Here is a 28,000-nt window from a genome sequence, read left to right as displayed (position 1 = left end):
TATAATCTTTATTTCTGTATACATATGTTTAGAAGGCCAGAATAAAAGTTTAACAGCCTTGTATGAGAAACACTTTTGTTTAAATTTAGGTCATCAATGTAACACAAAGACTAACATTAGCTGTCATTCACAGATACAACTTTTCACTAACAGTCCAGTTTGCTTCTGCTTTTGTGTGACTATGAGAAATGTCCTGCAGACTGTCGGCTGTGTGTTAGACGTAAGTGTTGATCAGCTAATAGAATATAGGGCTAAACTGCTACTAAACTATACATTTGTCATACATATGTACACACACGCATGCACACATCGTCCACTTTTACTATGATCACTTTTTACCACTCCTACCCCTACAAAAACAAACAAGGTGATCATTCAAGTACCTTTAGAAAAGGTGTGATGTCTTATAGGCATAACACTGGTCACGATCAGCACTCTGAACCTGCTTTCATTGTTCTCATGTTATGTGCCAAAGGTGGTAGTTCTTGAAATATAAATGAGCCTCCAGAGTGGAAACACTGGTTAATCACTGGGACTGAAACAAACAAAAAAACAACATTGGTGACAAACTAAAACTATCTAAACCACTCATGGAAGACCTCGTAGCAGTGCTGTGGTAGCTGTCGTTACTTCACAACAGTTGGTTCCCCTTTTTGTGTGGCATTTTCTTCAGGTGTTCTCTAACAGTACAAAGACACCTGAGTCTGTTTTCAGGTACCCTGTGTGATTGGTGTACCTGTGCCTGTTACCCAATGGGTGGGAGGACAGGGCCACATGACCCTGGTTGATTAAGCAATTAAGGAGCCAGGTAGACACTGTGACACTGGGAAAGTAGATGGACCATGGCACAAACCACAGGACCAGCTTCAGAGCTCTGGGCTTTCCTACTGTGACAAATCAAAATGTTTGCCTTGAACAGGGTCCATATTACATTTGTAATGTGTGCATGACTATGTAGAGAAAAGCGGGCCTGTAGAAGCAGCAGTGAAGACAGGGCCAGTGTAGAGTCCTGGTCCATCCACAGGAACCTTTGGATAGAAGAAAATAAAAAATTAATGCAACCTTGCATTTTTATTATTGATTATGCCACCAGGATTTAAAAAGCAATAAAAGCTATTTAAATTCTATGTGTAGTACAACTTTCAGAATGCCTTAATTACATTACAAAAACATTTACGTTAGTCTTCAAAATAAAAGGAATTTGATCATTTTAGTCTATTTTCCTACTGTATCCTATAACGTCTTTAGATTGTTGATTCTGTGCCAAAGGTTTTGGCTCCTTTAACCTCTTAAGCCCCGAGCCTGACTGATCTCCTGCCTTTTGCCCCCGTATCAGGGGGCGTTGGGGCTTAAGAGGTTAAGGACGCAAACAGAAGTGATTACGTTCACGGTTCATACTATCCATCTGTATATGTTTAAATAAAATCTTTTTGATGTGTTTTCTTTGTTGATTTAAGCACATAAAGACATTCAGAAGAAGTGCCCTTCAACTGCACACTATCACTGCTCTGTGAGGCTGAACCTGCACGGTGACATAAAGGTTCTCGATCATTTCAGGGTCACAGCACACAGACTTATGACTAACTACATAAATAAATGCTACATTTATTTATGTAGTTAGTCACAACTACATAAGCAATAGATTCTTTGAATTGTGTCAAAACTTGTTGAGTTATTACAGCAGCCAGTGTAGACTGAAGGCTCTCGCTGAGCAATCAGTTACAGCGGACCCACTCTTTTCTTTGTAGTTACACACTTGCAGGGTGACTTATATTAAAAGTGACGTGACTGTCAGAGCTGTGGGTTACCTCTCCCAGAGCTTGCAGGGCAACTGTGGCTGCCATGGCCTTGGCGTGCTTCTTATTGGGACTGGCTGTCTGGGGTTGGTAGTCCACACCATTCACTGTGACCTGGAGATAACACAACACATAACTCTGTTCACTAACAACATCCAACAAACACAGGTCCAGATTAACAAAATCCACTTTCTGGGATCGTAAACAACATTTATTAAAACACATTTTTAGCAGTTTTTTAAAAGGTTTTTAATTACATGCACTCTCAAGGATTTAGCATGAGGGACAATAACACGAGCTAGGAAGTACACCTGTGTGGTGCTCAATCATCTTTGATCAAATAGATTGAAATAAAAAAGTATCACATATACAAAAACATGTGTTTAAGAGTTGGCAATAGGGTCACAAATGAAGTTAAATAAGGCCAAAATGCATACGAGAGGAATAAAGAGCTGGCTGTATATAACAGAATCAGGTGCTTCCCTTTGTGACATACATTTCTTGGTACATCTTTACAGTCACATTGTACCACTACAGTAACATCTTTGAAACTGACACCACACCACAACAACTGGGAAGCAGCAGAGACTCCAAACTCCCCCTGAGATGCTGGATATTACGAACACAGATCACTATTTATAATTTTCATTTTCTCAGATGCACCTGTAAGTTACCCAAAAGTAATGAGATTACTGTTACTTTCCCATAAGCACGCTGCGTTACTGCGTTACTAAACCGTGGTTTGTTTGTGAGAGCGTCTCATGACAACGACGTACGAGCGTGCGACGCCCGTGGCAGCAACAGACGTGTGCAGATCAACAATGGATAAAATAGTGCAGAGAGAGTACATGCAGCGTTCAACGCTTGGAAGTAATCACATTACTTTGAGTTTGATTCTGTAAAAATCCACTGTTCACTCTGCGTGGGAAGAAAACTTTCTACAGCGAAAAATGAAACTTCAAATGTGAGCGAGCGGCGAGCATGCTGCCACGGGAACGCGACGCTCACAGAGAAACCCCTGAATGCGTAAATGAGTAAACAGTAAACTAATGGGATTACTTTCTTGGAGAAGTAATCAGTAATTAGTAACTAATTACTATTTTCAAGGCCAACACTGTTGGTCATATAAGGTGATTTACCCACCACCAGCAGTAATGTGATTACTATCGTCAGATGATTTTTGTTGCCTCTCGATTATAAAGCCCTGCAGAGCAGGAAGCTCCAGCTGCACAGAGTGACTGTGTGGGGTTTAATGACGTAGTGGAGAAGGTGCAGATTGTCGCCAGCTTCACGCAGAATGAAAATGACCCACCTTGAAAAGAAAATTCTTGCGGTGGTCAGGACCACTGTGATGGACCATAACAAAGTCTGGCTGCATTATCTTTCTCTTGTTACACAACTCAATGAGAGCAGACACCGGGTGCTTCCCTGCACACAGATAAAAGGACATCGTTAGATTTGGACAGCGCTCAGAGGAAGAGATGTTCTACAGAAGCATTGATATTTATGATGAATATTTTTTGTCCTTGTTTATGTTTGACATGCAGCTCAGACCCTTGCAGGAGCTTTTGCGGTTTACTGCAGATTTAGAAGTTACTATTCCTGAAAAAAGATCGACTGCAAAAACAGTTCAGAGAATTCTGTTTATTGTTTATGTGAGATCGCCATCTTGTGGAAAATATCAGTACTGCGGCTTGTTTGTTCTTGTTTTTGCACATTTTATATGTTGGAGTGGCAGAGCTGCGTAAGTATGTTGCACATAATCACGTATATCTGCACCTTTGTTCTGATTCACATCACTTTGCTGAGGATAAATTACACACACTGTTCTGATGCTACCGATACTTTGATCCTGTGGATGAAGGCTGAGAGCCAGACTTACAATGCAAACTGCACGTTGGAAATGAAAAGTTACTTCCTGGATTTACCAAAGACGTGCAGCAGCATGTTTGTAATTGACAGGCATGGTTGTTTATTGTTTATGTATTTGTTGGAATTTTCCTTTTAGAGGTGAATGCCTAAACATGTAAGTGCTGCTGCGTTTATGGACTTAACAGTAACTTCTTTAACATGCAAATTGGTTCGTTTCTGGACACAAATACTGTTTTATCTTCTTCTGTCAATCCTAAATGTCAGCTGATACACACGGATTTCAGATTTGGTGGAGTAATATATTCATTCTGTCAGATTTCTCCAGCTATCACACCCTCACAGATGACACTCACGCAGCAGAAACCTCTAACAGCAGGGTCTGATTCTCTGCCTCTCACTGGTCCTAAGCACCATCGTTATCATAAAGAAATGCATGTAGAACAAGTTTACTCTGTATTTGCTCCTGTGGGTCTGATTGGGTTTTTTTGATGAGCTGCAAGACTAAAGGTCAACAGTATCACCATCTTTAAGGAAACAAATTCAGGTGTATTTTACCCATTAGGTCCTTGGTTACTACCAGTCCACCAGTTTGCTTCTGTAGTTTCTCTCCTTCAGCAACTAGACCTAAAACATTAAAGTCAACATCAATAATGTGGTATTATTTATAATATCACCCATACACTTCCCTAAAGAGTGAAATGTGAGAATCGCACTATAAACTAATATTTGTGGCCAAATAACAGTAAATCCATGCAATATGACACCATATAGATCCCACTGCCTTCACTATCACCGTCTTGCAAAGCTTGTGTGAGCATCTATTGTCGAGACTCAGCAGCAAAAAGTGCATCACTTGGTTTCTCGTACCTTTGCGGTCAACCTTAAAGTCAATAACGATGGGTTCCACGGTACCCTCGCGGTTCCTTCCGAGCCCTTCGCCTGTCTTCCACCCCATCTTTCTCATCAGGAACTCCCCGACACCCCCTGACACTGGAGCTGCCCTGAGAAACTGGTCCTAGTCAGAACACAAACAACACAGTAAAAAGTCAGAAGGGAGAAAAGAAAGAAAACAACATCTACACGAGCGCAGGGATGGACAGGATGTGTTATCACATTTTCATCGCAAACATTTTCTTCTCATGCTCCTTGTCACAGTCGCAATTGTGTGGTGTCTCTTTAAGACAGCCTAAGGTGATGTTTTGTGATGTCACAAGTATGCGCTGCTGCCCATGCTGCACATGAACGCTGACTGAGATGAACCTCGTATCTTTACCTCCCTAACTCAAAGCAACGTTACGGGTTGTGTGAACACTGCTCGCTTCATATATGATGAGACAGCAGCCGTTCAACCGGGCCGTGTAAGGTTGATGAAGAGTGTGTTTATTAACGGACGAGCACTGTGGAATTCCCAGTGTGGTCGTGAGTTTGTGACCGTCCTGCCGAGTGTTTCTGCCGCCTCCTCTCAACCACTGAATACAACCCACGTTGCAGCATGCAGTGAAGTACACGCAGGTTAAATGTAGGTAACACTTAACTCGAACTGAACGTGAACCAGCGATCGATTAGAGCAGGCAGATACGTCTTCTTCATGTTTATGCTTTGAGAACATGCGATTCGATAAGACTCCAAAGGTTTTGATCACGACAGCAGTGATGAGTGCGGCTGCTGTCTTAAAAACACACTGTTTGTATTCCAGCTGTGTCAGACAGGAAGAAGAGGCTGCACAATAACTTACACACTTCTTTGCTGCTGTTGTTGAGAAAAAAAGGGTTGAATCTTGCATCACTTTCTATTTGCACTCAAGCTTTTGGATGTATATTACAGTACGCATGTGATGACACGGCTGCACTACTGCACGTTTTTTCTTTTATATTCTCTAGAAGAGTTATAACCTCTGCTTTCTAACAGCCTCAGATGTGAGGCTCAGTGTGAAAATACTGAGTATAGTATACTAGACGTGGTGCAGAGCTTCACTAGGAGATGACTACCAGGGGGTTAAAACTAAATCAAGCTTGATTTTTGCGTTGAATGCTGTGTACATTACCTTCTTCAGCCATGCTTGTGGTCCACTGGTCGAGAGCTCCTCAGAGCTGAGGACCTGGGCTCCAGTTGAACCAGTGAAAAGACCAGGAACCGTGCTGGATTGGGCCCAAGCATCTACCTATTGAAAAAGGACACTTCTATAAAATAAGAGCGTTTAAGCATGTCTGTATTTGTCTGACACAACTGTCAGTATTCCGAGATTAGCTATCCCCATTCTCTGGGCTTCACGTTTGCTACCATGGGTGGGAATGCAGATTTGATTTGGCAGGTTTTCTGACAGATCCACAGGCCTCTGGCTGCTCTTTTTGATTTTATAGAAGAAACACTGTCACATAAATCATTAAGACTAATTTCATTCACGAAGCGTCTACAAAACATCTGCTTCCAAACAGATCAACTGCAGCTGCTGCAGTCAGTATCAAAGTGGCAGCTCCACCTCACACTCATGACAGCCGCACAGATATTTATGAGGCTCAGTCACCACTTAATCAAAGCCTAATGTTTTCCCAAGTTTACGCTTTTGTGAAATTGTATAAAATACTATAACACTCAGAATTAGCTGTGAACTCACCAGCTACAACATTATACAAGTATTAATATGTGAGTAACGTCTCAGCAGTGGTACACCAGGGACAGATCACCTACTACTAGTGTGTGAATGTGTGTGTGACTGAATGTAGTGTAACGCACTTTGGGGTCCTTATGCACTGAGTAAAGCGCTGTGCAAATACAGGCCATTTACCATTTTTACCATCTACTAATCAGAAGGCTGGTGGTTCGACCCCCATCTGCTCCGGTCTGCATGTCATCCTTGGGCGACATACTGACGCCAAGTTGCTCGAATGTGTGTGACTGTTGGGTAGAAAGCACTTAGAGCGCATGGAACAAAGTGCTTGTGCAAATGTGTTTGAATGGGTGAAGGAGGCAAGTTGTGTAAGCAGCAAAGCACTCTATAAGAACCATTTACACTGAACAGGAAATGCTTTTGTATCTTTTGTCCATTTTCCTGTTTTACAAAATGCTGACCTGACAAAATGAGACAAGCCATGTTTTGTTTTTATTGAAAAAAGATGATATTAGGAGCTGAAACCCAGAACAACATATACATGCTGCACCTAAAACTGAGGCTGCCAGAGTGGTGATACAGTGTGATTATGCTGCTATTATAGCATCTTGCTAATAATATAAAGTTTTTATGGTGAGCACGTTAGCTGCTTTAAACGTTTATTCTTTTGAGACTTATTACCTGCTCTTGTGCTCGGGTGAGCATGCGGATGGCACTGATGTCATAGGGGTTCTCAGCCAATCGCCTCTGAGCTTTGATTCGTTCAGTTACAGCCTGGGTGATGTCTACTTGCTGGAGAGACAGAAAAACAGAGAGAGTCAGACACAGGTTTGAGGGTTAAGAAGGAGAGAAGACCCAAACTAGAGTTGTTTTAAACTCTTACAGTCTGAATAAGTCCGTGATACAAAAATATCTTAAACCATTCAATTGTTTTGCAGCTAGTTTATCCGTTTACCTGTAATTTGGAGAAAAAAGCAAACTGAATAAAAAAACGGAGCTTCCTCCAAAACCCTAAATACAAGCATACTGGGTTCATTGGTAACTCTTAACTGGTCAAAGGTTTGGCAGCTGTGTGGCTGAGACTTTGTGTTAGCCCACTGCTGGCTGGTTCACACTCCAGGGCCCCACTTATCTAGAAATCTCTGCTCACCTGTTTGTTCATAAACACTTCACTTTACTGATGATTACCTCGTTAAAGACTAAAGCATTGGGAAGTGTTTTCAAGAAACTGTTTAAATTCCATTTTCTCATTTTATATGTCAATAACAACATTACAAATTCAGCCACTTTATGTGCAGAATTGTGGTTTCCAAATCAATCCATGCCTGCCACCAAATCTAGTGCTTATAAATCAGAAGGTGTGGAAACACAGCAGTTCAACAATTCAGAGAAGATAAAATCTCGAACCACATAAAAAAATTGCACCCTATGTTTCAATTACATACTTCATTTAACTTTTGTAAAGCATTTAAACAATGTTTCCCACAGACAGGCAGTGTAAAAATAAGAGCTCTCCCACACAGCAAGACAAAATATCCCCAGAGATCCTTCCAGGAAAATTCATGTCAGCTCTGCCTTCACCACACAAAATCTGTTTCAACGCTGATATTGTCAAAGTTGAACATTAATTAGCATCTCATTAAGCCGCATTTTAAAAACAGCGACCTTTCCAGTCCAATAAAAGTAATGTCTCTGTGCCTTCCCTCAGAGCACATCTTTGGTGGGACGGGAGTAATCTTGTCCCATCACTGTAGACAAACACTGTCAAATCACGGTCCAGGCAAATGGCAACAACATACTGTTTGGATCGTTTTGCATTTTATGTTAAACGAAACCTTCTTTGGGGAAACACATGAGGAAGGACGCATGAAGGAAAATGCAACAAAGAACAGAAGCAAACTGAGGGTTTAAATATGGGAAGAGTGAAGAAAGACAGAAACAAACAGCGAGAAAGACACCAGAAGGCACAGGGAATAAAGGGAAGGCATAGTAGGAACAACAAGAGAATATAAACAAACTAGATAATTCAACTAAGGAGAACTAAGAATACAAACACTCCAAAAAACTCAGCCTAAGAATTTTATCTCCAACTTCCTTTCAGATAAGTGGTAAATCCACCTCTTGGAAGAAGAGACCTGGTTGAGCTTGCTAGCATTAGTACAGGATATCCAGTGGATTTTGTCCAACTAAACACTGTAATGCCTGGCATAGTGGAATCACACAATCACATTTACTCCATGCACTGTTCACCAGCATCGCCCAAATCATCTTTAAAAAGGTGAGAGGTGTTCACTTCTGTTGTATCTCATTTCTCACCTGCAGTTGTGGGTCAGGAAAAACTTTGTCACTGTTTGTCACAAACGCTGGCTGTTCAATAACTTCCTGCAAAACCGCTGCCGTTTCCCCTGATGATGATGAGGAGGAGGAGGGTGCTGCTGACAGAACATTTGTTTGGGCCTTTGTTGTAACAGCAGCCTTCTCGGTTGTTTTGTCAACTGGCACCCATTCTCCATAAGCACCCAGTCCCTCTCCTTCCTGTAACACATTACATTAGATAAGTAACTATGGGTTTATATTAAAAGACATTTTCTTTGATAATTACCTGCAATTAATCCGTTTAAAGGGAGACATTTATTCTGTGGAATACAAAGTGCAGCTCAAAGAATAAACTGAAGCTAGAATTGTTTCAATGCTTACTGTTCATATAGATCAGATTCAGATCATTTTATTGATTCTGACAATTCATTTGCAGCTTAGCCACAACCTGCTCATGCAATCACAGGCAAAAATAGAAATGTGTCCACCAACGATCATACAAAGAAGTCAATCTAAGTGTGTCAGAGTTAAGTGATCTAATAGCCAAGGGAATAAAAGATTTGAAGTATCTGTTTGTGTTTCACTGGGAACGAGGTAATGGTGACCTGAGAGGAACTTCCTGAACTCAAATGACGAACATGGTCAGGACAGCTGATTCTTTGGGGGGTATTGAGAGGTGCCCTGCTCCTGTGGATCAATCAGGATGCAAACAGACATATCTAATGCACCACCAGCTACAGGCTGAGACGTCTGCCACCGTGCACCTTTCTTCTCATACAGCATTACCCCATTTTTCTTTTTGTGGTTTTTAAATTTGTAAATGTCTGCATGTGATCGTCCCGAGATGAAGAAACAAACAGAATATTGTTGAGATATTGATGGTGTGAAAAGTGCCTCGACCATGGCCCCAGAAAAAATATTAAATATCCATTAAACTCGAAAGCCCAAAAAGTCTCCTGAGATGGAAACCAATTCCTAATAAGACAAATGGCACAAAAATGTAGGAAATGTAAAAGTTAAATGTTCTCTCGACATCCTGCAAAGTTCCCACCACGACCACAAAGTAAGATCCACAAAGATGTTCATTCATTCAACAACAAAAAGAACAAAATTAAGGAAGAACACCGTCGTAGTCATGGTTACTGCTCCCACAAACTATCCTGCAACACAATTCTTGGGACAGATAAAAATTTGTATTCTTAACTTTTCAACAAAAATGCACAACACATGTTTGGGAGAAAAAAAGATTTTGCACACCAACAACAAAACCTCATATTTACCATAAAGCATGTTGGGGGGGTTCGTGCTTTTATCTCAGCCCCTCAAACCCTTGAAAACTTTGTAAAGAAATCATAAATAAATAAAATTTAAGAAGAAAATTCAAGGCTAGAGTCCGTTACTATGTTGTTTATGCAACAAGACGATGACTTGAAAGCAGCAAAATGGCAGCAAAATCTAAATATTATGGTTTTGAAATGGCCACGCCCCCTGCTGACCTAAAGAAAGGAAGATGCTAACTCAGACATCCCGGTTAAGTGGAACAGAAACGTAGCACTGAGATGCACACTGGAAGTGATTCTATTCAGTCTAATAAAAACGAGTTTCATACCTTCTTACGATGCTGTGTTCCTGAAGACACTGGAAACTCCTTGGCCATGCCTGCATCACTACGGACTGCTGGACGAACTGTTGAGTTCTGATTGGACAAAAATTGGAAATGGTTACTTCTTTTTTCGAAAAAGTTACTTATTACACAACTGCGACTATATCCACCAGAAAAACCCTATGAGGGACCAGGTGACCCCATCATTACATGCCTCTCTGCAGCTTCTCTCCTCCTGTCCCTGCCCACAGAGAATGTGCCAGGCCATCAAAAATAAACCCAAAATGAGCCAAGCAAAAGTCAAACATAAAGACTCACAAAGCTATGACTTTTCAGCTGGTGGAATACATTTGAGGTACTGCTACCTTTTGCAGCAATAGTTTTGCTGCATGTTTTGCAAATTACCGGATGTTTGACATCCTCTTTGTGAAATCCAAACGGCAGCGAGTCTCATTCCCTCGCTCTTCTGAAACTCCCACTTTCACCATATTATTCCCTATCTGGGAATTTGAACTGAGTTATATAATTGACATCAGCTCAAGAACAGAAAAACCACTCAAAACATCTGCCCAGTTTTGGGATAGCATTCTTCAGAAAGTTGAAACTAAGATAATCAGTTCACAGTTCACACCAGAACCACAGGAAGAAAACAGTGTGACAAAGAAACCTGCATGTGATGACAGGGTCATGTGTATAGGGACATACTGTCAGCTCAGATTCAGTTAAGTGAATCGCACAGACAGATGATAACCTTCAGCATACTCCGCAATGAGCCAGTCATGCGAACTTGGCCTGATGAGAAAATGGATTTTAATGCCTGTAAAGAATTCCTAAAATATCCAAGATAAATAAACCTCTGAAATGAAAGGATTGTGTAACAAAATGATTGTAAATCCTAAAAGTTTCACGTAACATTTCAGCTGTATCACTTATATTTAAGTTAAGTCTGCATCTAATTGGTATTTCAGCTCCTGCATTTCAGATGTGTTGTGTTGTGGGTGTACAAAGACTAAGCTATGAAAACTGCGTGTTTGTCCAAATATTTCTGGGTCTAACTGCATTTAAGACAGACACGATGCAGCGCACGTGTGCATATTACATTAACACTGAAGGTGATTGCTTTTGGTTCTCGTAGAGCTGCTCCTCCAAAAGGTTTCTCATCATCCTCTTCATCTGAAACATGAGGCACTGCCACTGGCAGCTCTTCTGTACTGTCTGCAATCATCTTGCATTTCTGCAAACACACACACACATATAAAGAGTAAGCTATGTAACTACGACGCATCGCTCTTGTTTTTCCACATTGCAGGCTGCAGATCTCCATGGCTGTTACAGAACACTGCAGAACTGTACTTTAGAACTGCTATGATCTGAGTAGGATCCTGTATGTAAGCAGACAGAGACCTTTCCACCTATAAAGGTAGAGCGGCAGAGCTTTAACAAAACGTAATGCACTTGTCCTTTAATGTAAGGCTCACTCTATGACATTAACCAAATCTGGAAAAGAAAATCCCACCTGACCCTCTTTGAATCAGCTCATATTTTATACAACAACTGTTGGATGTATGTAAATCCATGCTCTAAATCCAAAATCATTTTTAAGTATCAGGCTCATCGTTGCTATGTGAGCATGCACAAGGGCCTGGATCACAGAGGATCATGGAGTGCTTCAGTGTTTTAACTCATTGCCTGTTCAGCTTGTGACCGTTTTCTTTTGGCATACGATGGCCTGTCCTTTGCACTAACTTTAGTTGTTTTGATACATAGAAAACATGAAACTTACGTCAGTAAATTCTTTAATGCTAATGCTGTTCGCTTGCTTTGCTACTTTCCTTTTCACCTCCTCCAAATTAGCGATGTTGGGTTGGGCAGGGGCAACGGGTGGCTTCTGCATAATGGAAGGCAGTGGAACCAGTGACGACAAAGTGCCAATGTTAGTCAAGGCTGCTGTCACAGTGGCTACAAGTGAGAGGAGACACGGCAAAACACACAAATCGGTGAATAAGAAGCACAACAGCTGACTCAAATAATATTCGAACATTTCAGCTTCAGTCGTGTAATTCTGCTTATAGTACTTATTTTATTGACTCAACACACTCGACACTTCACTTGACCTTCATGGTTATTTTGCTCCAGAAAACTTACTCATCAGCAGTAGAACTACTCACACACAAGAAAAGACATCAGGGATTAAGGTTAGGTGATATTTGAAAAGTTTCCAACCGACAATCGTCAGTCCAATAAATGACAACAGGTGATATATTCACGCAGGTGACTTTTCGATGGGCGGAGCAACGTAATCATGCACGTTTAGAATTTATAAGATTTGTTTGAATATTTTACCTTCTTTTCTTGTTTCAGTATTAATATTGCTACTTTTTGGATTATTCATTCATTTATTTATTTATCTGAGATGAGCCAAAGCACACAAAAAACTCAACATTACATCAGATTTTTTTTTAATGTTCGCAGGAAGAGACATTTGGATTTTTAACTTACTTATTGTTTAATTTTGTATTTGTTGTTTGGTCGAGTGTGTGATAAGATAAACACAGTTATAGTGCTAAAAACAGCGCTATTATGTTTTCCGTTGACTGCTTCTCTTAGTTTCAACCAACATTATTAGCAAACCAACTCATGGGCAAATAAATAAATAAATCGCTCTTGTAAAAAACGACTGGTGAAAGGCTCAGCCTATAGTCAATATAGCCGTCCAATTGCCCAACTTTATTAGAGATGCAGTTTACTGTTGAAGAAAGAAGTCAACTGGATGTCTGTATTTGTACATTTTGATAAATTACAACTTCATTCCAAACAGACAGATTCAAACTAAGTTAAACAGTCCCCTCAAGGAAATGACCAAATCTGTATCGATGGAGCAGCGGTAACTAGGGATGGGTAACGGTATCCAGTGTTCTGACATAAACGGTAGTAACCAGACCGAAAAGCAGCACACATTTCGGTGCTTTTTTTCTGTGCTTTTTTTTTTCTTGACATGTCACACACTTTGGATTTTAGCCAATCATTTTACCTTTCCAAGGATAGTAGGCGGGCCCAGGTACGTACGTTCTTTTAGAGCAGATGGATGATGATGCAGCAGCAGCCGTTCTTCTCTGCGTGAGTAGCTTCATGTTGTTCGTGTGTAATTTACGCTGAGTAGGCTAACCACGTTATTACATTAATGCATGTAAGGTGAACTAGCAAACACCGTCGTAGTTACATGTCTACCTGTCTTCTTGTTTGATAGAGAGATAGCATATATGTCCTATAGCTGCAGAAAAGGCTAACATTGTTATCTTTTTACAAAAAAACAGCTAAACATGAGAGGTTTTAGGACAAAGTTTGTGTTCTCCATTCTCTAAGCACCGGTTCGAGCACCGTTTAAGCACCGGCACCGTTTCAAAAGTACCGGTTTGGCACCGGTATAGGATAAAACCTAAACGGTACCCATCCCTAGTGATAACAGGAGGAAAAAATCATGCAGGAAAGAGGAAAGTCAAATTCCTACCAGCAGTCATACTGGCCATTGCAGCATTCATAGCCATTGTTGGCAGAGCCAGGGGAAGCACTGAGGATCTCAGGCTAGCAGGGATAGGCATACCAGCTTTGGCACACATGGCAGCAGCATTGGCCTTAGCAATTTCCAACAACTGCTCCTTATCTGAGAAACAAAAAAATAAATCTTACATTTTTTAGACATAATACATAATATGAAGTTTCTAACAGCTATATACAGTTTTATTTTCCTTTTTTAAAAATAGAAATCTGAGCATATGATTTTAGCGGTAAAGAAGATAAGAAAATTGTAATCTCAAGTAAATCATCACAACAAAATGAATTAATGGGAATTAGTGTGATGATCACATAGTCAGAAGCAACATATAACCATCATCTTTCAGAGGTAATGGACTCAGACTCAAAGTGCTTTATACTACTTGCCTAATTCATCATTCAGACAAGCACTTTTTCTATTCACACTAACTTGGAGTTCACAGCCACCCCATAACATACAGGATCCCACATATATTTACTGGTACTGACTCATGATAGAGTACAACATTGAATCCCCTGTTGTTCTCACAGTATTTAAACTTGAGCTTTATCATGGGGGGGGGGGGGAAGCATCAAGTTGACAAGGAAAGGTGAGCAACTAAAAAATGAAGTAAACAAGAGGTTTACTTCATTTTTTAGAGGTTTTTTCTAGTAAAAACTGGCACCTAGTAAAAATCAGGCGCTAACTTATTTACAGTTACTTTATGACAGCAGCCTCCTCTTTGTTATATACAATAGCACCAAAATACAAGTAACAAAAAGGAAAAATGGCACGTATTACATTCACACGAGTGACTTCATAATATCTGACCCAGTTCACTGATACGGTGAGGGCTGTTGCTCAAGCTGCCGTGTTTCCGTGAGGGCGACCTGTTTTTGCGTAGGATTAGCACAGGGGAATGGCTCGGCTCACGCTTCCAACGGTCTCTCTGGCTGTATGCAACCCTCCGCCGACTTTGTGACACTGACCGCGAGCGTGACCGCCGTGGCCTGCGGCCCCTTGACCTACAAAGCAACATGCAGTCTCATTTATCTTTCAAAAAACCAACTGCTAAACAACATCTGTATACAAATATTCATAGGTGAAACTTTACAATGTAATAAAAGCACTCACAAACTTTCAAGAACCACTGTGTACAGCTACAACTGTGATAAATATTTTGGGCACCCTCCTCTATGATTCTGTTCCATGGACTGAAAAACTAGATGTGATGAAGACAATGTGGTGATTGCAAAATGGCCAGGAAGCACTAGTTTCATCAGAACACTCTTGCCAACACATAATCAGGCAAACTGCATTTGCAACTGTGGGGAAGCAAGTTGCCACCTCTAAATGAGGCCGTGGTCCTGTGGAACAGGATGACTTTGACGCCATCGTGCACGCACGGGCGTCTGCTTTGCATGCACTGCTACAGTTTCAGGGTCCTGCAGGTACCTCCCTGCACTCAGAGAGAAATCCTGCTCACGTGAATAAACTTACTTTTGACTGTCGGGAGGTAGAGCCCAAAGGAGGATGGGCTCCTGATGTGATTGGCCACTTTGATGGACACTTCAGATTACTGTGTTAAACTGAGTTACACTGTGCCAGCGACAAATGCTGTTCTAAAGCGCATTTGTTTACAATTTGAAAGATAAAGTTTAGTGAATTAAGTATCAACAGCTATTGTTTACTGAGTGGAAATACACACAAGTGTCACTGGATTACTTTAATGCTGAAGAAATATTTGAAACCATTAATCTGTGGTACAGAATAACACAGCTTCTATGATTTAGAAAGAAATCATCATAATGAGGACGCATCATTCCTCAAGTCAACTGAGTAAACTTAATTTTATAAAATGTGAACAAGTATAACATGTTTTATGTTTTTGCCAGTGGGTGGCTTCACTCAGTGAAACAGCTTTACACATCTGGCTCAGAGCTCCACTCACTGTGGGCTCAGAGCTCCACTCACTGTGGGCTCAGAGCTCCACTCACTGTGGGCTCAGGCTCCACTCACTGTGGGCTCAGAGCTCCACTCACTGTGGGCTCAGGCTCCACTCACTGTGGGCTCAGAGCTCCACTCACTGTGGGCTCAGGCTCCACTCACTGTGGGCTCAGAGCTCCACTCACTGTGGGCTCAGAGCTCCACTCACTGTGGGCTCAGGCTCCACTCACTGTGGGCTCAGGCTCCACTCACTGTGGGCTCAGAGCTCCACTCACTGTGGGCTCAGGCTCCACTCACTGTGGGCTCAGGCTCCACTCACTGTGGGCTCAGAGCTCCACTCACTGTGGGCTCAGGCTCCACTCACTGTGGGCTCAGAGCTCCACTCACTGTGGGCTCAGGCTCCACTCACTGTGGGCTCAGAGCTCCACTCACTGTGGGCTCAGGGCTCCACTCACTGTGGGCTCAGGCTCCACTCACTGTGGGCTCAGAGCTCCACTCACTGTGGGCTCAGAGCTGCACTCACTGTGGGCTCAGAGCTGCACTCACTGTGGGCTCAGGCTCCACTCACTGTGGGCTCAGGCTCCACTGTAACAGGTTCTCTGAAAAGACAGTCTGTGGGCTGGACAGGAGAGCAGGACGTGACGAGTTGTCCAAGGTAAGCAGCTAATTTGTCTGACAAGCAGTTCAGGTTGTTCCCAAAAGTTGATTCTGTTGATCTGGATGTTTTGAGTGGGAGAAACGTTTCGTCACTCATTCAAGTGACTTCTTCAGTCTCAGCTGACTGCAGGTTTCCCAGCCTTAAGATACACGTACTGTTTATGTACGACTGAAACTAGCACCAATGGTGAGCAGTGGGATATGGGGTCAGTTCTTGAACTCAAACTCGTGCACTCAATGCTAGTTTTTTAAACGTGTTAAAGATGCCTGGAAAAGGAAGAGTCCAAAGAAACGATTAAAAGCCTAAAATTACTATGACAGTCATTTCTACTGTGATGGGTCTGTATAAACTTTATATAGGGCTTTTTTGTTCACTCAAACCACCACACACACATTCATGCAGCACTATTTTATGCCTTATCTACACACAAATGCACACACTCAATTTCACAAATGTATTTTTGTGTCTATTTTAGCACTAAAAGCTTTGTCCTCTTTCACTGAGTGAAATTAATGCTTTACTTTACCAAACAACAGGATTTTTTCAATGTTTAAATTCTTTGTGCAAGAGCAGTGATAAATTATAAGCAATGGATGAATACTACTGCTAACAATTAAACACAATCTAGCAGTATGCAGACTGGAGGCAGACTCCCGTGTACTAATGAGAGGTGAATGAATAAAGGGAGGGAGGGTCCGTGGGGCTATTTGGTGTATGGATGTCATGTATAGAACAGAACCATAAGGCGTGTGTGAGGTGTGATCATGCTTCTCAAATGCAGATAAATTATCTCCAGGTAAGTAAGCCAGCGCAAACACACTCCACCCCCTGACCTACCTTGAGCGTGATCTCTTCCTAAGTGAAGGGCTCGTGGATCTAGATTCTCTCTTGTAGCCTCTACGTGGTGACTTGGATTTTTTCTGCTTCTTTGATGACTTCTCCTCTTTTTTCTTCTGTGGTGACTTTTTTCTTTTCTTTCCAGCAGATTTCACATTTGCAGGAAAGGACGTTTCTGATGCCTTGCACTGAAGCAAGCCAGGCTCAGTGCTCAGGTGATGTTTAGCAGATATGGACTGGCTTGGCACGGACGTGGATGCACTAGAAGCTGAAGTTTTTAGAAAATCACATGACAAAGACCACAGCTTGAAAAAACCTAAATACATCTAAATTAAAAGCCACACCTATTAATAACACAAAGCACTGATTGGACATTACAAAGTATTTATTTTAGTTTTATTCTAGTATTTTAGAATAAAACTGTGTATGTGTCTGTAAGACTAGAGAGGAAATGACATTTTTCAAGTTATCTCTATTATCACCAGATTTATAGTGTGTATGTGTGGCAAGTTGAGGCTGATGGCTCAGCTGCAGGGGAGGAGTGAAGCAGCAGGTTCAAGGTGTGGTATCAGGGGAGGCTGGTCTTCGCAGTTGGCGAGCATCATCTAATCATGCCTTCCCTATTTCAGTAGCGCCTGGGGCGAGAGAGGGGGGATATCTGATCAGATCTGCTGGAGGTGGAGGAGCTGGCAGCGGAAATCGCAGAGAAAAGAGAGCAGAGCACTGTAAAGTGCAAAACATAAAATAATAGTTTGCACAAGAATCTGGGTGGAGCCGAAACCCAGGACACCAGCATGTCATAGCCCCAACCCCCGCAGCCGGTGGAGGCACTGGCGAAGATTGGGTCTGAGCTGGTGGCAATACACCGGGAGTAGGTGGCGGTAGGGCTGGGCCATGTCAAACCGTTCACGGTAACACCGGTAAAATGTTGGGCAACGATAAGAAAATGAAATATCGCGATAGAATTTGGGTAAAACGCGCATGCGCAGTGCCTTTGTTTTCATACGCACATGACCGATAAAGCATGGCGGTGACGCAGAACGAGAAGAGCGAAAGCGGATCGTTGAATGAAACGATGACCCAGAACTGGTTTGTAAAAATGCTGCAGCTTCACTGGTGTGGAACTGGTTTAGCTTTCGTGCGTCAGATACACAACAAAGCACTATTTTTGGTAGCGCATGCTAGCGGGCCGTCGTTATTACCGAACCGATTTCATGTGCACGGCGCTCAAAAATCTGTTAACAATGTTTCAGTACGACTTTGCTAAGCTACGAACCTGCACCGCTTGATGGATTGTTGGAGCATTACGGCTATCGTAGGCGGAGCCTGGCGGAGTGATACGTACTGTGCTTCAACATAATATTACCGTATTGTGTGTGTTTAACCTCTTTTTAAGTTGTGTGGATATGATACATGGTTATGCTGAGGATGTGTCGGCCAGTTTCCACTGGAAATGCCTTTTGGTTAAACTGTCAGCAACGAATTTGCACTGTTACATGTTTATATAACTTTAATGCAGATAAAAAACAGCTGCTTGTTTAAGTGAAAATACATTGATGGGGTTTTTGCACTAATAAAGTTGTGGAGTTGTAAAGTGTTTTGTCTGGTGTCAATTATATTGTCAGTTATATCGATATTGCAAATTTTCAAATATATATCGTGATAAATAGTTTTGGCCATATTGCCCTGCCCTAAGTGGCAGTGCATCAGAAGCAGAAGCATTGTGTGGACCTCCAAGCTTTCTTGGAGGTGTTCCAGGCGATGGCCGGCAGAGGAGTTGGCTCCCCGGCTGCTCCCGTTGCTCTTAGGGGAAGCCCAAGTGGTAGCGCTGAGTCTTCCCACAAGGCATCCTGGACCAGCTAGGGCTCTCCTCCGAGGACCATCTGCACCACTTTCCAGGAGGGTCGGATAAGGCCGGAGGTCCACGTATGTCAGCCGGCTGCAAGACACCGGGATGGCGAAGTGGGTCTGTTGCCACCAGCCGCCGAGCCTTGAGGCTGCGGTGAGGCTGACTTAGGACCAACTGGCAGCGTGGCAGGAAGGTCCGCAGGAGCAGCTGTGTGCAGCAGTGGCTAACTGACTGTTCCCAGCCGTGCGAACAAGGGTCCAGGTACTGTTTTATACAACACTATTTCCCACACAAATGTGATCAGAGCTAGTTCTTACATTTTCTACTCAAGTCCTTAAAGCCCTTTATACAACATGCCTCATTCAGCCATTCGCACGAGCACTAAGTGCCTTCTATTACACACACTCCAATGAACTCATCAGAGAAAATGTTGGGTTCAGCGTCTTGGCCAAAGATATTTAAGAGTGAAGACGAGAGACTCGAGCACCGACCTTTCAATTAAGTGGAAACTGGCCGACATATCCTGAACATAACCATGTATCATATCCACAAAACTTAAAAAGAGGTTAAACACACACAATATGGTAATATTATGTTGAAGCACAGTACGTATCACTCCGCGAGGCTCCGCCTACGACAGCCGTAATGCTCCAACAATCCATCAAGCGGTGCGGCTTCGTAGCTTAGCAAAGTCGTACTGAAACATTTGACAGATTTTTGAGCGCCGTGCACATAAAATCGTTTCGGTAATAACGACGGCCCGCTAGCATCCTCTACCAAATAATGTGCTTTGTTGTGTATCTGACGCACGAAAGCCAAGCCAGTTCCACACCACTGAAGCTGCAGCATTTTTACAAACCAGTTCTGGGTCATCGTTTCATTCAACGATCCGCTTTCGCTCTTCTACTAAACGACCCTGCTGTTACAGCCACCCCAAATTTGTGTTAATAGCTTTTGAGTAAGATTTACAGTATTATTCCTGGATACATGGTGTTTATACTGTTTGAACAGTGATTTCCTCAAACTTGAAATTTAAGATTTTAATATTCTGAGATCCTGGATATCTGATTCCCATGAACTATGAGCCACAATCATCACAACACACTCAGGACCTGCTCAGTCATGGAAACCAACGTCCATTTCATACAGGTCTTACCTAGTTTTTCTGTTTCCTCTCCTTCACTGTGGTTAGAGGTCTGCCGTTTTATTACTCTTGATTCAGTCAACTCTTCTGCTTGTAAATTACTTTCAGTGTTGCTGAGGTTGCCCTGAGGTGGCTTGGGCCAGTTTGGAGGCCATTGGTGGGAATGAAAGGATTCATCTTCTACATCTTTCTTCTCTGACGAGCTACAAGTAAAAATAGAAATCACATAATTGCAGGATGAAGTAATATCACAGTGAAACATATTTATCAACAGTGCTGTCATCAAGCACAGAGTGTTTCATACAGTTAGTTGCAAAATCTTCCTCCATTTTTTTCACTTCAAGTGGGGCAAAAAAGTATTTGGTCAGCCACCGATTGTGCAAGTTCCCCCACCTAAAATGATGACAGAGGTCAGTAATTTGCACCAGAGGTACACTTCAACTGTGAGACACAGAATGTGAAAAAAAAATCCATGAATCCACATGGTAGGATTTGTAAAGAATTTATTCGTAAATCAGGGTGGAAAATAAGTATTTGGTCACCTCAAACAAGGAAAATCTCTGGCTCTCACAGACCTGTAACGTCTTCTGTAAGAAGCTTTTCTGTCCCCCACTCGTTACCTGTATGAATGGCACCTGTTTGAACTCATCATCTGTATAAAAGACACCTGTCCACAGCCTCAAACAGTCAGACTCCAAACTCCGCCATGGCCAAGACCAAAGAGCTTTCGAAGGACACCAGGAAAAGTATTGTAGACCTGCACCAGACTGGGAAGAGTGAATCTACAATAGGCAAGCAGCTTGGTGTGAAAAAATCAACTGTGGGAGCAATCATCAGAAAATGGAAGACATACAAGACCACTGATAATCTCCCTCGATCTGGGGCTCCACGCAAGATCTCATCCCGTGGGGTCAAAATGATCATGAGAACGGTGAGCAAAGATCCCAGAACCACACGGGGGGACCTGGTGAATGACCTGCAGAGAGCTGGGACCAAAGTAACAAAGGTCACCATCAGTAACACACTACAACGGCAGGGAATCAAATCCCGCAGTGCCAGACGTGTTCCGCTGCTGAAGCCAGTGCATGTCCAGGCCCGTCTGAAGTTTGCCAGAGAGCACATGGATGATACAGCAGAGGATTGGGAGAATGTCATGTGGTCAGATGAAACCAAAGTAGAACTTTTTGGTATAAACTCAACTCGTCGTGTTTGGAGGAAGAAGAATACTGAGTTGCATCCCAAGAACACCATACCTACTGTGAAGCATGGGGGTGGAAACATCATGCTATGGGGCTGTTTTTCTGCCAAGGGGACAGGACGACTGATCCGTGTTAAGGACAGAATGAATGGGGCCATGTATCGTGAGATTTTGAGCCAAAACCTCCTTCCATCAGTGAGAACTTTGAAGATGAAGCGAGGCTGGGTCTTCCAACATGACAATGATCCAAAACACACCGCCCGGGCAACAAAGGAGTGGCTCCGTAAGAAGCATTTGAAAGTCCTGGAGTGGCCTAGCCAGTCTCCAGACCTCAACCCCATAGAAAATCTGTGGCGGGAGTTGAAAGTCCGTGTTGCTCGGCGACAGCCCCAAAACATCACTGCTCTCGAGAAGATCTGCATGGAGGAATGGGCCAAAATACCAGCTACTGTGTGTGCAAACCTGGTAAAGACCTATAGTAAACGTTTGACCTCTGTTATTGCCAACAAAGGTTATGTTACAAAGTACTGAGTTGTATTTTTGTTATTGACCAAATACTTATTTTCCACCCTGATTTACGAATAAATTCTTTACAAATCCTACCATGTGGATTCATGGATTTTTTTTTCACATTCTGTCTCTCACAGTTGAAGTGTACCTCTGGTGCAAATTACTGACCTCTGTCATCATTTTAGGTGGGGGAACTTGCACAATCGGTGGCTGACTAAATACTTTTTTGCCCCACTGTACATTTGCAGCCTGTTGTTCCCCCATCCCATTTTTTTAGACATGTTGCTGCCACCAAAGTCAAAATGAGCCAAATAAAAACCGAATAAAAACGGAACTGCTCTCTCTGCTCTCTTCGCTTCCGCTTATCCTTTTCAGGGTCGCGGGGGGCGCTGGAGCCTATCCCAGCTGTCATAGGGCGAGAGGCGGGGTACACCCTGGACAGGTCGCCAGTCTGTCGCAGGGCCAACACACAGGGACAGACAACCATTCACACTCACATTCACTCGCACATTCACACCTAGTGGCAATTTGAATTATCCAATTAACCTATCCCCACAAGCTGCATGTCTTTGGACGGTGGGAGGAAGCCGGAGTACCCGGAGGGAACCCACGCAAACACGGGGAGAACATGCAAACTCCACACAGAAAGACCCCGGCCTGATGGTGGAATTGAACTCAGGACCTTCTTGCTGTGCGGCAACAGTGCTAACCACCGTGCCACCGTGACTAAAAACGGAACTGTCTTAGTTTAAACATTCAATGTGTTTTCTGTTTTCAAGTGTGAATAAAATGTGTTTATGGGAGTTGCAAATCACCACATTCTGTTTGTGTCTATATTTTACACAGCAGCTTAACTTTTAAATTTAATCTAAAAGCCACAACACGACCTGATTAAAAGCCTAGTAATTTTACTAAGGACTCAATATTTATTATGGAAAAATAAATATTGCCATTATTTTGCAAACATTTATTTTACATTAACTGGGAGATATTGTGTCTGTCTCTTTAACCTTTAAACAGGCAGGTGGAGTCGGTCAACCATTCATCGGAGGACAGCTGAACATAAGAAAGTTGGTAGTAGTTCCTAGATCTTCCAGTTAGCATGTCAAAGTATTGTTGGTTAAGTTCATAAATCCAAATCATGAATGTGGAATGTCAGGTAAAGTCTACAGAGTGGTAGAATAAATACTAAATAAATGCGGTACATTTACTGTTGGCAGCCGTCTTGGCAAATTAGGATCATCAGCCCACAGATTTGAAGGGAAAACAGTTTGTATAACAAAATAAACAGAGGAGGAGCCATCAACATTTCGTTCAAAGTTTGCTTCCCACCTGGAGCGAGTCCTAGACCTCTGACGGTAGTGTCGAGTCCGAGAGTCAGAGTTCTTCACTGGGCAGGAATGTGACTGGGAGTAGGAATGTGAAGGTGAATGGCATCCCTGCCTGTCACGTCTTTCCTCATCTTCTATTCCTTTATTTGAGTTTTCCTGTCAGAGAGCAATAAAAAAGAAACCTTATTTTCATTATTCTTTCGTGAGTGTAGCATGGACTGGTAATGATATAGCACTTTCAACTAACAACTATTTGACCACACAAAGTGCTTTCTTATAACCAGCTTCATTAAACCCCCACACACACTTTCACACCATCACACGGGGCGACTCAGGTTTCACTGTGATGTGCTTATCCAAAGCTGCCCCAGTTACATCAATATGTAATTTATTTGACCCATCTCCCCTCCGAAGTTATTTTCCCATGCACTCTCAGAACGTCTTCAGTGTGACTGTTACACACTTCCACCCTCAGAGTTGCAGTCTCAGTCCATTCACTTGTGCATTTGCAGAGGAAGCTGGATGTGTATAAAATGGAGAGTCTTCAACTTGATTTTGTGGAAGTGGGCGAAGTTGAAGGAAGGAAAATCTGACAAAAAGGGCGGCTTTTAAGCAACAATTGTGTTTTTATAAGCGAAACCCTTTTGACCTCATCGAGAGGTAGAGGCCGTTCTTCCACAGATGCCTCGAGACAGCACACCAGAACCCTGCAGCCACAGTCTCACTCTGGAGGACAAATTCATGGTTGTGCTTCTCATCTCTCCCCATTAGCAGAAATATTCTTAATTATCTCACAATCAAACAGTTGGTTCAAAGTCAGTGGCTGAATCGACCAAATGGCCCAAACTTGAATTTGAAAATTGAAGAATTTTTCATTAAGCCTTATGTATTGGATCTAATGGTAACAGGCAGAAATATATTACTGTATTATTACTATTACCAAGCACAAAAATATCATCACACAGACTTATAATCAACACACTTAAGATTTACAATGAAAAAGATAAAAGCTCGCATGCAGGGGCTAAATCGGGCCCAATGTCCCGCCTCAGACGCTGGCCCAACAAATGCAGGACACTCGCTCCTCCTAAGATAATTAGTCCAACTAAACAGTCCGACGGTGACGACTTTGCAAGAACAGACTAACAAGCTACAGTCGCAGTCAGAAGGACAGCAGTACATAAATTTAACGTGTATTCTACTTGACATAGTTACTTGTGAACACTACAGACAAATCAAACATGAGAAAGGAATTCTCTCCTACTCTTAGTAAAAGCAAAGGGATAAATCTGTATTAGAAACTAAAGCTGATTTATGTATTGGGACCACAATGAAAGTACTTTGTTTTCACCTGTTTTGGGATTATATCAGGCAGCTCCTCCTGTCGTTTTAGTTTAGTATGCTTTAACACAAAAGCAGAGTCAGTATCTGATGAATTCTCATCGTCTTTCCTCCTTTTCTTCTTCTTCCTCTTTCCAATTAAGTGCTTCTTGCGGCATCTGGACTTACTCTCACGATCCCCACCTGGAAAACAGTTTACCAGCTCTGCATATTTTTGCAGCAAAAAATATTGTATGTGACATATACAGGACAACATATGGCAACGTAGACAGAATTTACAAGGAAATGGGAAAGGAGAACCGTGGAGCTCACAGAGTCTGACTGCACTTGGATGATGTGACAGCAGATGCTGTTTATGTGGGTCTGCTGTGGTGAAACGACAACATGCCGAAGATGGACAACAAAGCACGCGTCTTAGATTATAGCCACTTACCAGCAATATTCGTTGTTAGTTTTTATAAATGATCTACCAGTACGTAAACTTTAATGAAGGATGGCCCCCTGTGGACTCGGCTAAAAGACATATGTCTACATCATTAAAGCAGTATTGAAGAAGTTTTTAGAGAATTCCACACTGATAATTGTCACATTACTCAAATAGAAACTACTAATACACTATTGAACCTGGCCCTTGTTTTGCTCTTCAACTTCTCTGAGTTTGGTTATGCAGCATGTCTGTAGGTTCTCAGTCATTCCAGACATCGTAATCTAAGGAGCTTGGAATGAGAAGCAACTTTTAAACAACTGGACTTCTTTCAGTTTCTTGAAAACGTGTGTAGACCTCAGACCTCTGCATTGGAGAAACCAAACAGCCACTCCATAAGCGCACGGCACAACATAGAAGAGCCACCTGGACAGGACAAGACTCAGCTGTACGTCTGCATCTAAAGGTCAAAGGTCGCTCTTTCGAGGACACCAGAGAAGACCGATGGTTTAAAAGAGAGTTGACAGAAGCCATCTATGTCCACTGTGAACGACCATCCTTGAACAGAGCGGATGGCTTACTACACCAACCATCTGCCACCTACAATCCAGTTTTGAAATCCCTTCCCTGGCGTCTTAATTAGGGGTGGGTATCGTTTAGGCTTTATCTGTGCCAAATCTGTACTTTTGAAACGGTGCCGGTGCTTAAAGAATGGAGAACACAAACCTCTCATGTTTTTATTTTTAGCAGTCTCTTTTTTTCTGCAAAATGATAACCACCGTCTAGCCCCACGCACGGGGCGATCCGCGCTAACTCACTAATGGAAATTTACCACACCCGCAGTAGATGTGCTCGGTGTGAGGTCTCGCAGCAAGCTATCAAATACGGCGCATTTCTCGGCTTTTAAAACAACGCTATGCGTCGCCAGGTGTTTCATCAGATTCGAGGTGTTGCCTCCTTTGACAGTATCACAGTATCAGCTTAAAGCACTTGTTGCTGCTGAGTTTGCATCTTTTGCTGTGAAGTACAGCCAGACTTTGACCGCTTCGCCTTGGGCGTTTTTAATCTGTAGCTCTGCTCTAACAGAACGTACGTACCTGGGCCCGCCTACTATCCTTGGAAAGGTAAAATGATTGGCTGGAATCCAGAGTGTATGACAGCTCAGAAAAAAAATGGCACCGGATATCGGTACCCATCCCTAGTCCTAATGCCCACTCACATTTTGCGTCAGTTCATCTACACAGACACATGATAGGGTGAGTCAACTGGCCCACACACTTTTAAACAGCTTGGCTCATGTGATGAGGCACATGATCAATAATAGGTTGAGGAGACTTTTCCTCACCCTATCATGTGACCTATCAGGTCACCTGACGCAAAATGCGAGTGCGTGTTGAGGTACCTGGGAAGGGATATCAAGACTGCTTTGTAGGTGGGTGTCTTAAGCCACCCCCTCTGCTCAATGATGGTCATTCACAGTGGACATACATGGTCTCTGAGAACCTACACAGACATGCTGCCTTCCAGAGCAGACAAAACCTTGAAAAGGGTGCAGTTAAGGACCAGAGTCTTCATGTAGCTAAAGAAGGACATCAAAGACGGGGACAATGTCAAACCAATCAGCTTCTGGGAACATGAGACTGAAAAGGGCCTGGGCCAGCTGGTCAGCAGTGACTTAACTTTTAAATACGAACAAGGGGATTGTCTACTGAAAATATTTTTTAAAAACATATATAAAGATTAGCCACAGAATAGGGCAGCTGTGAATATACCAAGTCTATCTGCGGTAAACACTCGATGCTCAAAAAGTTGACAATATAATAAAGAGCCGTACCTTGCTCTGTTTTTCTTTCCGTTGGTGTTCCTCTTCTATGAAGCAAAGATAAAGCCTGAATTAGGCACATTTAAACAGTCATAATTAACAGTAAAACGGCAGGAAGCTATTGGCTGTTTTTGTACAGTAGTGTTGCCCCCCTGAACGATCTAGGTTGCGGGCTACACGTTATCCCACCGTGTATGTAGTAAACCTTTTTACTCCCTTCATTCACTGACTTTTGAAACTGGACATAATGCACAGGTAAAGTTACAGGTTCCTTTGTGAGCCCAGCCCCTTCCTCTCAGACTATCACATGCTTTCTTTGGAGTTATATTTGCTGGCTGAGCACGTGAGCACACAGGTTTTCTGACTGTGGATGTTGCAGCATGTGCTTTCAGGATCACCTTGACTTGTGTTTATTTTTTCGCTTCAGGTCTGCCCCAGACTCTGAACTACTCTCCTTCTCTCGGTTCCTCTTCTTCCTCTTGCTTTTGTGTTTTTTGTGCTTCTTGTGCGAACTGCTGCTTCTCACGTCTTTGTGTCTCTTTGTAGAGGCATTTTCTGCTCCATCCATGTTACTGCAGTCACCCACTCTTTTAGCATCACTGATGGACAGAGGCAGAGAAAATACGTGTTACTGTTTGACCAGAAAGAGTCAGCCAACGTTTATTAAATGTCTAATATTCTGAAGCCTCTCCCTGCACCGCTTATTGGATAGTAAGATCCAGATGAGGTGTTTAACAGTCATGCCTGTTGAAGATTTAAGAGGTTTCAGGTTTCTTCTATCATTGCTTCGAATTCTTTTCATAGTCTTATCATTAAAACCGGCAGTGACTTAAATAGAAAAATGTCCGCTTCAAACCTAATGAACTGTTTTTAAACTTTACGGACTCTCTCGGCTTTCTTTTCGACCTCCCGCGTCCACGAATGGCCTCGCTCCTAGCGGTACAGTTTAACTGAAAACAAACCTAAGCAACGTTAGCTTTCATCTTTTATTTGGCAACTGGTGCAGCAACCGGTAGCTGCAGCAGCGACTAACATGTCTGTTCAGTGAAATTTCAAATAACGTCTCAATAGAAGAATACAAACAAACAACATACGCTTTGTCCTCATTCTGGTCTTCAATTTCTCTGATTTTATTTAATATGAAATCTTGAAAAATTTGCTCTATGTTGGCCGCCATGTTTTAATGTGCATCGCTTTGCCGTTCCGGGTGGA

At 42.5% G+C, this 28,000-nt stretch overlaps 1 protein-coding gene across 4 annotated transcripts; it reads right to left on the bottom strand.

Annotated features, from left to right (window-relative positions):
• On the bottom strand, nucleotides 1–27,995 carry sonb (SON DNA and RNA binding protein b). Of its 4 annotated transcripts, none has more exons than XM_086282958.1 (20): nucleotides 27,883–27,995; nucleotides 27,187–27,387; nucleotides 26,801–26,835; nucleotides 24,553–24,725; nucleotides 23,203–23,357; nucleotides 20,175–20,365; nucleotides 17,170–17,437; nucleotides 14,559–14,752; nucleotides 13,704–13,856; nucleotides 11,979–12,154; nucleotides 11,295–11,429; nucleotides 10,202–10,288; nucleotides 8,593–8,811; nucleotides 6,958–7,068; nucleotides 5,713–5,829; nucleotides 4,536–4,683; nucleotides 4,224–4,292; nucleotides 3,109–3,224; nucleotides 1,809–1,910; nucleotides 1–1,028 (listed from the first exon to the last, which is right to left on the bottom strand). In XM_086282958.1, exons 1-20 carry the CDS (start codon nucleotides 27,963–27,965, stop codon nucleotides 951–953), a joined length of 2,811 nt encoding a protein of 936 aa, XP_086139084.1. In that variant the 5' UTR covers nucleotides 27,966–27,995; the 3' UTR covers nucleotides 1–950. The 4 variants fall into 4 exon arrangements, with proteins under 4 accessions (XP_086139084.1, XP_086139085.1, XP_086139086.1 ...); XM_086282959.1 differs by lacking the exon at nucleotides 27,883–27,995 and adding an exon at nucleotides 27,674–27,776; XM_086282960.1 differs by lacking the exon at nucleotides 27,883–27,995 and adding an exon at nucleotides 27,645–27,767.
• Nucleotides 27,996–28,000: the final 5 nt, after the last annotated feature.

The sequence above is a fragment of the Aulonocara sp. 'chitande type north' Nkhata Bay genome, linkage group LG23, assembly GCF_057382095.1.
Source record: "Aulonocara sp. 'chitande type north' Nkhata Bay isolate Kocher_YH1m ecotype deep benthic linkage group LG23, A_spYH_male_GT1.1, whole genome shotgun sequence".
Taxonomy (NCBI): Eukaryota; Metazoa; Chordata; class Actinopteri; order Cichliformes; family Cichlidae; genus Aulonocara; species Aulonocara sp. 'chitande type north' Nkhata Bay.
The sequence above is the reverse complement of the archived record's forward strand: the minus strand, read 5'-3'. Positions and strand labels throughout refer to the sequence as shown.